Raw genomic sequence first — 13441 nt, 5'->3', positions numbered from 1 at the left:
TCATTTACATCCTCCTCCATTTCCATAATATTGTCTTCAAGTAAATCGCCCTTGTATAGACCCTCTATATACTCCTTCCACCTTTCTGCTTTCCCTTCTTTGCTTGGAACTGGGTTTCCATCTGAGCTCTTGATATTCATGCAAGTGGTTCTCTTTTCTCCAAAGGTCTCTTTAATTTTCCTGTAGGCAGTATCTATTTTACCCCTAGTGGGATAATCCTCTACATCCTTACATTTGTCCTCTAGCCATCCCTGCTTAGCCATTTTGCACTTCCTATCAATCTCATTTTTCAGACGTTTGTATTCCTTTTTGCCTGCTTCACTTGCTGCATTTTTGTATTTTCTCCTTTCATCAATTAAATTCAGTATTTCTTCTGTTACCCAAGTATTTCTACTAGCCCTTGTCTTTTTACCTACGTGATCCTCTGCTGCCTTCACTATTTCCTTCTTCTACTGTATTTCTGTCCTCCATTCCTGTGAATCATTCCCTAATGCTCTCCCTGAAACTCAGTACAACCTCTTGTTCTTTCAGTTAATCCAGGTCCCATCTCCTTAAATTCCCACCTTTTTGCAGTTTCTTCAGTTTTAATCTACAGTTCATAACCAATAGATTGTGGTCAGAGTCCACATCTGCCCCTGGAAATGTCTTACAATTTAAAACCTGGTTCCTAAATCTCTGTCTTACCATTATATAATCTATCTGAAACCTTTTAGTATCGCCGGCCGGTGTGGCCGTGCGGTTCTAGGTGCTTCAGTCTGGAACCGCGTGACCGCTACGGTTGCAGGTTCGAATCCTGCCTCGGGCATGGATGTGTGTGATGTCCTTAGGTTAGTTAGGTTTAAGTAGTTCTACGTTCTAGGGGACTGATGATTACAGATGTTAAGTCCCATAGTGCTCGGAGCCATTTGAACCTTTTAGTATCTCCAGGTTTCTTCCATGTATACAACCCTCTTTCATGATTCTTGAACCAAGTGTTAGCTATGATGAAGTTATGCTCAGTGCAAAGTTCTAGCAGGCGGCTTCCTCTTTCATTTCTTAGCCCCAATCCATATTCACCTACTACGTTTCCTTCTCTTCCTACTGTCGAATTCCAGTCGCCCATGACTGTTAAATTTTCATCTCCCTCCACTACCTGAATAATTTCTTTTATCTCATCATACATTTCATCAACTACATCATCTGCAGAGCTAGTTGGCATATAAACTTGTACTACTGTAGTAGGCGTGGGCTTCGTGTCTATCTTGGCCACAAAAATGCGTTCACTATGCTGTTTGTAGTAGCTTACCCGCACTCCTATTTTTTTTATTCATTATTAAACCTACTCCTGCATTACCCCTATTTGATTTTGTATTTATAACCCTGTATTCACCTGACCAAAAGTCTTGTTCCTCCTGCCACCGAACTTCACTAATTCCCACTATATCTAACTTTAACCTATCCGTTTCCCTTTTTAAATTTTCTAACCTACCTGCCCGATTAAGGGATCTGGCATTCCACACTCTGATCCGTAGAATGCCAGTTTTCCTTCTGCTGATAACGATGTCCTCTTGAGTAGTCCCCGCCCGGAAATCCAAATGGGGGACTATTTTACCTCCGGAATATTTTACCCAAGAGGGCGCCACCATCATTTAATCATACAGTAAAGCTGCATCCCTCAGGAAAAATTACGGCTGTAGTTTCCCCTTGCTTTCAGCCGTTCGCAGTACCGAAACAGCAAGGCTGTTTTGGTTAGTGTTACAGGGCCAGATCAGTCAATCATCCAGACTGTTGCCTCTGCAACTACTGAAAAGGCTGCTGCCCCTCTTCAGGAACCACACGTTTGTCTGGCCTCTCAACAGATACCCCTCCGTTGTGGTTGCACCTACGGTACGGCTATCTGTATCGTTGAGGCACCCACCCTCCCCACTAACGGCAAGGTCCATGGTTCATGGGGGAGGGGGGGGTGACAGCCATTATTTGCAACAATTAAAATGTTACCAACATTGCAAAATTTCTCCTTGTCATAAAATTAATTCATGTTTTTCCGAGGGAATGAGAACTAAGTAAACATTTGGAACATCGTCTTTGTTTATTTTGCACCTAAATGAACAGGAATTAACCGCTTTTAACTGGGGTAGATTTTGAGTGTAGACTAGTGAAAATCGAGACACTATGATAAGTGCCCATCTCGTTGTTACATAGCGTTTACGATAATGAATATTCTTTATCGTGTATGCGTTAATACATACCGTGTACTAAACGCCTCTTCACGACTGAGAAAAGTATTTGGGAAAATTCAAATTTCAGTGGCAGTTCCACAGATTTTTTCGCGGTTTCTCTGTAATCACTTATCAGCAGTCCAGCTAGCAAAATGGCTGTGTGTATGGAGTCAAAAAGAATGGGGTAGTGGTCAACCAGCTCGTCATAAGCCACACATTTCTATAGTCTGTGCTATGCGACGCTTGTGGTGGTGTAAAGAGCAGTACCATTGGACAGTGGATGACTGAAAACGAATGATTTGGAGTGATGAATCACTCTATACCCCGTGGAAATACGACGAAGGCCATTGGTTTTGGTGAATACTTGGAGAACATTACCTGTCGTCATGTGTAGTGTCGACAGTGTAGAAGAGGTGGTGTTATGGTATGCGAGAGCTCTTTGTAGTTAGGGTGTGACCCCTTATTGCGCTTCAGGAAACGCAAAATCTGGAAGACTATGAACACGTTTAGAGCACTGTATACTGCACAGGAACAGTTCGTAGACGATGGTGGTTTGTATTGGAATGATAATGGACCCTTTCATAAAAAAGCATCTGCGAGGTAATGATTTTTGGACAATAACAGTCTTGAAGTGGACTGACTCCAAACACCACCGTCCATCTTCTCTATCTTCTTGAGGTCTCGGTTCTTGAGGAAGAATGGGCTGTCATTTCTTCACAGACATTCAGACACGTCGAAAGCGTCGCCAACAGAATTTAAACCGTGATAAAGATGATGGGGGGGGGGGGGGGGGGACAACCCATATTAATGTCCACTAATAGGTCTCCGGAACATTTGATCAGATACTGTATTTGCTCAACTGGTCAATAGACCAAACAGAAAGCGTAATAAATACAAGCTGACCAAAAAGGGCCTTCGTCGTGCTACTTTAATGTACTTATAGAAACGGTGATGTACAATGCTCTTCATACAATGTGTTGCCAAGTCACTTCTACACAACAAAACGGACCCTTCTCTGGACTGTTAACGTAGTTGTCAGTGGCTTCACTGTTAACCCAGCACGTGCGTCATATTGGGTTGAAATTCTATCGCGCGGAAGTGCAGCGCAGATACACGACCGTCGGCCGCTTCCTCGTGTCTCGCATGCGGTCAGCAACATTATCCGTTAACACCCGCCCGCCCTCATCTTATCGGAATACGAAGATGAACAGCAGTACTGCACTGTACTACATTTTCACTAGGATAGTTCACACATCTGAAGTTGTAACTGTTGACATAAAAATTTTAAGATATTTCCAAGAGTGTGGTCAGGACCTAAGCTGTAGGGGGCGTGCAATTCACAGTAGTTTCACGGTGAATGGCGAAATAGGACTGAGATTTCACAACAAACGGCTCGTTCATTTCTTCAGACTGATGTCAAATTGATACCCCTGTCTGAGTGGCGGAGCAGGACTCGAGGATTGTAGTTCGATTTGTGAACAATTATTTCCTCTGTAAACGCTTATGGATATTTCGAGATAGGCCCTACAACAGTGTTATGTACAGATTGGGTGTGCCATTTTGTTTTGAATGATCTAGCGGCATGCTACGATACTGCGGTGAGGAAATTCAGTGTGAGCCGGGACTGCAGACATGTACTCGCATATAAACTAAATATTAATTACGTAACTTTCTTTTTCCGATGCGATAACTAAAACTTTATGGCTACGCCTTGTGAACTTTGTTCTGTGTGATACCGATTTTAATTGTTTGTGTGTTCCTATTTGTGATTCGTAAATTGGATAGTAGCCCTGCATTTTCCTAAACGAACGCGGAAAACCGCTGGCTGATGTAGCAAACCAGTTTCTTGCTCCGCAAGCTCTCGCGCTTTCCGTTCAGCTATACAAGCAAGTCAAGTTTGATACTGATAGTGATATTCATAAATACGGTTCTTGAAGGAAAAGTTATTTGCACTAGCCTCCACTATATAGAATTCATAAAGAGCATGGTGAAATACGCACCAATAGAACTCTTCGCTATACGGTGGGAAACTAAATGTCTTACTACTTTTACATAACGATTAAACTTGGTTTTCTTTGCAAGTACCATCCGCAGTATGGAGTAATAACTAAGTAGCCAATTAGAAACCTGAAAACGATAGCATGAAGCAAATGCGTGCAACTGTGCTCCGTTGACATGCTCCACATACAAATGGCTATCGTGAATACAGCGGATGGAACATGCAACTAATACCAAAACAGTGTCATATAGAAGCTTCAGACATGTTTTATGAAACGTATTGCCGATTACTCCGAAAACTGATTCGACAGACACGACATACCGTATTAAGCGTGTACGTAGCTTTCATGCATAGGCCTATGTCGTTGTGGCCGTAGACTCGGTTCCTGGTTTCAGAAAGGCGACGATGAACGATCGCCAAAAGAGGGAAGGACAATATGTGTTCCACATCATCTATTTTTCTTTATTCTTCACTCTGTTGTGTTTACGCTTTTTGCTTGTCTAAGTAAAATGTTGCACTTCTTTTTTCATTCTTGGTTTTTCAGGGAAAGAATACTGGAATACCGGCTGAAAGACACACAGATTTCTGGAAATCTGTCGAAGCTGACGTTAACAGAATTTGTGAATTCAGTGTCGGCCAGAACTCCAGCACCGGGTGGTGGTTCAGTATCGGCCCTGCTGGCAGCTCTGGTAAGCCCACATCAGCCTCAGTCTTGGCTCTTTTTCTCGACATGAATATAATTCTACTTACTTCGCCACTCTTTTCATAAAACAGAGATCGACCATACCTAGTCGATCTATTCCTAATCGACTGAATCAGATGAAAACTCTAGTATAAAGTGTAAAGTAAAATTTTATGTAATAAAAGTTGGTTCTGATGTAATCACTTTCAGCTGCTACACAAAACTGCTTGAAATTACCCGCCCCTTCGCATATCGATTACTTCCCTTCTACTTTTTTAATCAGGTTTCTTTATGTGGTCCAACTTTTCGTATTTAGTTTCTCTTTTAAAAATTACACCCAGCTTTACTAACATGTATTCCAAGTCCGAAGCACCTCTTATTGGCAGTTACGTTATAGGTTTTGTGGGGGATAGCTCTCATGAACTAAACCTGTAATGTTTGATATGAGAACGTAGTAATTGTTCGGAAGATTAAGCTGGGGGTCCGTTCTTCCTTAATTAACGCTGGTGTGCGAAAAGAACAATTCAATACATCTCTCGCAACAGCGTAGGTCGTACATGTCATTGGATGCCACAACGAAAAATCTATAACAAAATACTTAAGCAGGAAACGGATTAACAAAATACTTAAGCAGGAAACGGATTAGCAACAGTAGGTTCCAAAATACTAAATTATCAATAAGTGAAGATTTTTAGATTGCCTTATTTATTAATAATTATTTACCGTCCTGCAGTGGCTTCAATCCCCAAGGTCAAAGTCAATAGTCTAACCAGAAATATAGCAAATGAGCAATTACGAAAGCAGCCGAAACATATTGTTCGTTCTTTCATGAACAAAATCTAGTGATAAAACAAGCGGTGGGAAACAGATTCGCACCAGTGATTTAATATTTTCGTCGTCAAGCATTATATTCACTACTACAGAGGCGAAGTAATAAAGCAAAAACTACACAAACTTACGTCGAGATTGTAATGGATACAATTAGAAGCGATTGATGCGTGTATGTTGTTTATAATATCGCATAATGTGAATACTGCGTACTACCTGATTTCTGTACAAATTTTGTGCAGTGATGCAATCATTATAAATAAGTTTTGTAAAATGTTTTCATTTTTTATTTGATGATGCGTCCTGCAGTAGCCTACGAATTCCACAAAGGCAATTTCATTTGGGATCTGTGTCAGGTGCATTAGCATATCTGTTCTTATTCTGTAAATTTTTATTGTTTTCTGATATGTTCCACATTCCACAAGGTCTCCTCACTAAGAAACAACTGGAATGAAAACTACATCTAATGTAATCTACATGCGCTGCTCATCTTAATTTTGATCCTTTTTTAAAAAAACCTTTTCGTGCAATTGAGGCTATTCAATAGAAGCAAGGGATCAAATATTCTGATAACAAGTTTTGCGTAAAAAACGAGGTTTTGGTTGCTACTAATTTATTGAAACATCAATAAAGATAAATAGACAATTCACTTAATATTCTGACTAGACGAAATCCAGTTTCAGTTTCATAATTATCTTAGGAAACGGACTCGTTTGATACACATAACAACAACATTCCGTTTCACTTTTTTACGACGTGGTATTTTTCTAGCTTCTCCCCCCCCCCCTCCCCCCTCCATTCAACCTACACACACGCACCTTTCTCCCCCAATTCAGACCGATTCAGTCGTTATATTGAAACACGATTTGTACACAAACAGAAGCAGTAATTTGTGAAAGACTCCGAAGGTAACTTATATAGATGCTCTGAATTTTTCCTACAATAGGCCATCAGCTTACGTTAAAATTAGGTGAAACTTATTTGATTCACAAAATGTGTCTTTAATCCTGGCTTGGAGGTTGTTTGACGCTATGGGAGAGATGTCACAACCCAGCAGAAGAAAAGAGGCAGTGTCAACTGGAGATTGGGATTTATGTGGAGAATTCTGGAGTCTGTTGGGCTTGGGTTAGCTAGGCCTGTGACTGTGATTTTCTGATTTTATTAGTTAATATGTTGGCAACGCTGACTAAGCCAGGAGCAGAATACTGGTGAAACATAAATACGTTAAACTTCAGTACAGCACTCCCATTAAGGCAGAAATGAAGGAATGGGGACAATAAAAAATTATCTTAACGCAACTTTATGGAAATTCGAAGACGTTATCATTTATGGGTGCAGAATGCCACGCACGAGGATGTGACAATAGATGAATATGTGTTTCATAATATTGGAACTCGCAGTGACAGTGGAAAATGAAGTACTTTCTCTGTCACATTATCTCTGTGTGAGATTAGATGTGATAAGTACTCCAAGCTATAGTCCGCAGCAAACTGATGTCTATGTCCCTCTCTTTTCAGACGTGGCAGTTGGCATTGCGCCATTTCACAAGTTACTTGGAAATCTCAGCCTCTTTATTTATGAGCACACAATTACATGGTACATACATGTAAATATCATCAGTTTTAAATGTCCCAGCTATATTGCTTCGCCATTCAATTTACATTTATCGCGCTGACGTTCGAAGTATACAATTACACACACACACACAGCAACGGCTTATCCACTTCCACGACGCAGAAGGGGCCCGAATGCGTTGTGTGTCCGTCTGCATCACACCTCCAAGCCTTTTCTCTTCACAGCTCCTCAGGAAACAATTTCATGTAGCCAAAGTCTCATATTAATTACCTTCTCTCATAATACACTCCTCACTATTTTTCGTCATTTCGTGCTTCCTGTGTTTTGTCATATAGTGCTCCTGCCAGTTCTACCACTGCTATCCGCCTGCTTTCGACATTAATCAAGTACCACATATAAACCTATTTAAGTTTTGTTTGTATGTACATAACTTTGTATTTGGTGGAGCGCACTTCTTACGACTACTGTCACTTATCACGTACATTTGAGAGAGGACTGTGGGGAGAGTGGTCCAAGCACGTGGCAGTCATCCTTAACCTGTCACTGTGGTTCTCAAATGGTTCAAATGGCTCGGAGCACTATGGGACTTAACTTCTGAAGTCATCAGTCCCCTAGAACTCAGAACTACTTAAACCTAACTAACATAAGGACATCACACACATCCATGCCTGAAGCAGGATTTGAACCTGCGACCGTAGCGGTCGCGCGGTTCCAGACAGTAGCGCCTAGAACCGCTCGGCCACTCTGGCCGGCTGTAGTTCTCACACAAGATACAGGACGATAGCTGAAGAAAGGCTTTACAGTCTGGTTCTCAAACGTTGCCCAACACGTGACAATAAATGCAGGTGGTTCTGCGCTGCTATGAGGAGAACCTAGATTACCACACATGTTGTGTACTTACTACTTGCTCTCACTCTCATGTACTAAGTTTTTCAAGAAACTGCAAATCCTCTTGTAATGTTGCAGTCATTGCTGAATTTCGTGAAGCAATACCATAGATATCAATCTCACTGTGGAGTAGTTATTATTGATATGATACTTTTTTGCCTGTGGGTAACGTGTCCTTCATTACAGACTTTTAATCAAAATCTTGAAATGATACTGAGTAGAGCACTCATCACTACGAAGACTGCGCTCAGTGTATGACATTTTTCAAGTAGTCTGAGGATTCTGCCCTTCAAAACCAGGATCAAATTGCCTCTTTAAGGCATTAAATTGCGAACATCACCAAGTGACCGTACTCCACTTACAATGAAAATGCAAACAAAACTGAAACACAATTCATTTAATGCGCTAAATTTCATTATTTTTGAATAACATGCCTTTATGAAGCAGATAATACCGTTTTTTACACAGGCAGCACAATTCCTGATTTCAGAAGAACCTAGACGATCATTTAAGCTGATAGCTCACTTTTTCACTACCCACTTTCCTCTCCTACCTATATGTTTATTTTCGACACTGTCGCTGAACTCTCGCTGTTATCTTCAGTCATATCCATTTGTACCTACCCATGAACCATGGATCTTGCCATTGGTAAGGAGACTTGGGTGCCTCAGCGATACAGATAGCCGTACCGTAGATGCAACCACAAAGGAGGGGTATCTGTTGAGAGGCCAGACAAACGTGTGGTTCCTGAAGAAGGGCAGCAGCCTTTTCAGTAGTTGCAGGGGCAACATTCTGGATGATTGACTGATCTGGCCATGTAACTTAAACCAAAACGGCCCTGCTGTGCTGGAACTGCGAACGGCTGATAGCGAGAGGAAACTACTCCCGTAACTTTTACCGAGGGCATGCAGCTCTACGGTATGGTTAAATGATGATGACATCTTCTTGCGTTAAATATTCCAGAGGTAAAATAGTCCACCATTCGGATCTCCGGGCGGGGACTACTCAGGAGGATTTTGTTACCAGAAGAAACAAAACTGGCGTTATGTGGATCGGAGCTTGGAATGTTAGATCCCTTAATCGGGCAGGTAGGTTAAGAAATTTACAAAAAGGAAATGGATAGGTTAACGTTAGGTATAGCGGGATATAGCGAAGTTCGTCGGCAGAATGAACAGGACTTCTGGTCAGGTGAATACAGGGTTGTAAATACAAAATCAAATAGGGGTAATGCAGGAGTAGGTTTCACAATGAATGAGAAAAGTTAGTATGAACAGCATAGTGAACGCATTATTGTAGCCAAGATAGACACGAAGCCCACATCCACCACAGTAGTACAAATTAACATGCCAACTAGCTCCGCAGACGATGAAGAGATTGAAGAAATGTATGATGAGATAAAAAAAAATTATTCAGATAGTCAATTTAATAGTGGTGGAGAAATCGAAAGTAGGGATGGGAAGAAAAGGAAACTTGGACTGGGGGAAAGTAATTAAAGAGGAAGCAGCCTGGTAGAATTTTACACAGAGCATAATTTAATCATCCCACATACTTGGTTTAAGAACCATGAAAGAAGGTTTTATACATGGAATAGATATGAAGACACTGGAAGGTTTCAGACTGATTATATAATGGTAAGACAGAGATTTCGGGACCAGGTTTTAAATTGTAAGACATTTCCAGAGGCAGATGTGGACTCTGACCGCAATTTATTGGTTATGAACTGTAGATACAAACTGAAGAAATTGCAAGAAGGAAAGAAGTTAAAGAGATGGGATCTGGATAAGCTGAAGGAACCGTAGGTTGTTGAGAGTTTCAGAGGGGCATTAGGGAACGATTGACAAGAACAGGGGAAAGGAATACGGTAGAAAAAGAATGGGTAGATTGGAGAGATAAAATAGTAAAATTCCTTGGGTAACACAAAATATATTGAATTTAACTGATGAAAGGAGGAAATATAAAAATGTAACAAATGAAGCAGGCAAAAAGGAAAACAAAAATTCCAAAAAATATTAGCAGGAATTGCAAAATGGCTAGCAGAAATGCTTTTAGGAGAAAACTAAGGATTGAGAAGCATATACCACTAGAGGAGAAATAGCTACTACCTACAGGAAGATTAAAGAGGCCTTCGGAGAAACGAGAAGCAACTGTATGAATATCGAGAGCTCAGATGGAAAACCAGTCTTTAGTAGAGAAGGGAAAGCTGAAAGGTGAAAGGAGCATATAGAGGGCTTATAAATGGAGATATACTTGAGGGCAATATTACAGAAATGGAAGGGAACGTAGAGATGAAGATGAGGTGGGAGATATGATACTGCGATAAAATTTGAAAGAGCACTGAAAGACTAAATCCAAACAAGGCCCCGGAGTAGACATCATTCCGTTATAACTGCTGATAGACTTGGGAAAGCCAGCCATAAAAAATCTCTTTCATCTGGTGAACAAGATACATGAGACGGGCGAAATATCCTCACACTTCAAGAAGAATATAATAATTCCAATTACAAAGAAAGCATGTGCCGATAGATGTGAATATTACCGAATTATCAGTTTAATAAGTCAAGGTTGCAAAATACTAACACGAATTGTTTACAGAAGAATGGAAAAACTTACAGAAGCCGCCCTCGGGCAAGACCAGTTTAAATTCCGGAGAAACGTAGGAACACGCGAGGCAATACTTACCCGACGACTTCTCTCAGAAAATAGGTTAAGGAAAGGCAAACCTACGTTTACAGCATTTGTAGAGTTAGAGAAACGTTTGACAATGTTGACTGGAATAGTCTCTTTGAAATTCTAAGGGTTGCAGGAGTAAAATACAAGGATCGAAAGGCTATTTACAGCTTGTACAGAAACCAGACGGCAGTTGTGAGCGAAGGGAAGCAGTGGTTGAGAAGGGAGTGAGACAGTGTTAAGACAATCTCTGTGGTATTCAGTCTGTGCAGTGAGCAAGCAACAAAGCAAACAAACGAATAATTCCCTTGGAGAAGGAATTAAAGTTCAGGGAGAATAAATAAGAACATTGAGGTTTGTCGATGATTGAATTAAATCAGGTAGTAGATGAGTTTCGTTATTTACGCAGCCAAATAACTGATGATGGCCGAAGTAGAGAGGACATAAAACGTACACTCGCAATGACAAGAAAATCGTTTCTGAAGAAGAGAAAATTGTTAGCGTCGAGTATAGATTTAAGAGTCAGGAAATCTCTCCTGAAAGAATTTGTACGGAGTGTAACCATATATGAAACTGAAACATGGACGATAAACAGTTTAGACAAGAAGAAAATAGAAGCTTTTGAAATGTGGTGCTACAGAAGAATTCTGAAAATTACATGGATAGATCACGTAACTAATCAGGAGGTACTGAACCGAACTGTGGAGCAAAGAAGGTTGTGGCACAACCTGACTAGAAGAATGGAGCGGTTGGTAAGACCCATCTAAGACATCGAGTTTAGTACTGGAGGGGAGTGTGGGGGTAAAAATCGTAGAGGAAGAGCAAGAAATGAATACAGTAAGCAGATTCAGAAGGATGTAGGTTGCAGTAGGTACTGGGAGATGAAGGGGCTTGCACAGGATAGATAAGCATGGAGAGCTGCATCAAACCAGTCATCTGGTGAAGACCACAACAACCTAATCCATTTCTAAAAGCTGGAGCGATAAATCACTGAGACCCTTATTTATGACAATAGTTGCATTTTTTTACATTTCTTTTACTTAGCTTCAGAGCTAATGACTGTAATTATTATGGTCTGCATAAACACCCTCAACACGAAATCCTGACCCGATGGTTGTGTGCGCTAGCACGCCGTTTCCGGGGACCGGGGAGGGGCACCTATCAGGCTTTATGTGGCTTTTAGGCGGCTTCCCACATTCGACTTGGTGAATACCAGGCTGGTACACAAGTCTCGCTTCAGTTACATGGTACGCAAACGATAAAAAATCGTCCTTATACTTACTCATAGTAGAACACCAGACGCATACGGTGGGGGTACACCAATTCCGGTAGAGGGGAGAGAGAGACTGGAGAGGTATCCGGTCACCCTCCACCACAACGTTGCCAAATACAGAAATTAATATGCCGACCCCGTGAATATAGGGCAAAGCCCAGGAAAAGGACTGCAATCTTTTCAAGCAAGCACAAAATATTTATACATTACATACTTCTAAAGATCATTTGCTCCTCTATACTTTGCCAGACCTCTCCTGAAAGGAGAGAAATTGCAACATTAACGATTTAGGATATTTTGAAATTCTGTTATTTCTGCAGTTAATCAGTATATCATTATATACGAATAAAAGGCAAGCGTGTGCATGTGAAGACACACTTTTCTCTATGACCACCCACTGTCACCGCCTCGCGGTTGTGATGGTAGATTATCTGTAGCGCCTAAAATAACATTATTATCAATAATTATTAATAATTATAACTATTAAAAACACCTATGAATAGAATTATACAGGGTGAGTCACCTAACGTTACCGCTGGATATAGTTCGTAAACCACACCAAATACTGACGAATCGATTCCACAGACCGAACGTGAGGAGAGGGGCTAGTGTAATTGGTTAATACAAACCATAAAAAAATGCACGGAAGTATGTGTTTTAACACAAACCAACGTTTTTTTTAAATGGAATCCCGTTAGTTTTGTTAGCACATCTGAACATATAAACAAATACGCAATCAGTGCCGTTTGTTGCATTGTCAACTGTTAATTACATCCGGAGATATTGTAACCTAAAGTTGACGCTCGAGTACCACTCCTCCGCTGTTCGATCGTGTGTATCGGAGAGCACCGAATTGGATCCAAAGGGAACGGTGATGGACCTTAGGTACAGAAGAGACTGGAACAGCACATTACGTCCACATGCTAACACCTTTTTATTGGTCTTTTTCACTGACGCACATGTACATTACCATGAGGGGTGAGGTAAACGTACACACGTGGTTTCCGTTTTCAATTACGAAGTGGAATAGAGTGTGTCCCACTGGAAACGCGTGGACGTATGTGGTATCAGCATGATGGTGCACCTGCACATTCCGCAATTAACACTAGGCTGACCCTTGACAGGATGTTCGACGGGCGTTTCATAGGACGTGGAGGACGCATAAATTGGCCAGCCCGTTCTCCTGATCTTATACCTCTGGACTTCTTTCTGTGGGGTACGTTAAAGGAGAATGTGTACCGTTATGTGCCTACAACCCCAGAGGATATGAAACAACGTATTGTGGCAGCCTGCGGCGACATTACACCAGATGTACTGCGGCGTGTACGACA

The 13441-nt window shown here is 41.1% G+C and overlaps 1 protein-coding gene across 1 annotated transcript in view; it reads left to right on the top strand.

Moving 5' to 3' along the window:
* LOC126251413 (formimidoyltransferase-cyclodeaminase-like) overlaps nt 1–13441 on the top strand; it is a 108092-nt gene that overhangs the window by 74381 nt on the left and 20270 nt on the right. The window contains exon 7 of the mRNA XM_049951827.1: nt 4742–4886. Within this exon, the coding sequence (XP_049807784.1) occupies nt 4742–4886 (145 nt within the window). The remainder of the gene's footprint in view (nt 1–4741; nt 4887–13441) is intronic.

This window comes from Schistocerca nitens, chromosome 1, assembly GCF_023898315.1.
Source record: "Schistocerca nitens isolate TAMUIC-IGC-003100 chromosome 1, iqSchNite1.1, whole genome shotgun sequence".
NCBI classification, from domain to species: domain Eukaryota; kingdom Metazoa; phylum Arthropoda; class Insecta; order Orthoptera; family Acrididae; genus Schistocerca; species Schistocerca nitens.
This window is presented reverse-complemented; position numbering and strand designations above follow the sequence as displayed.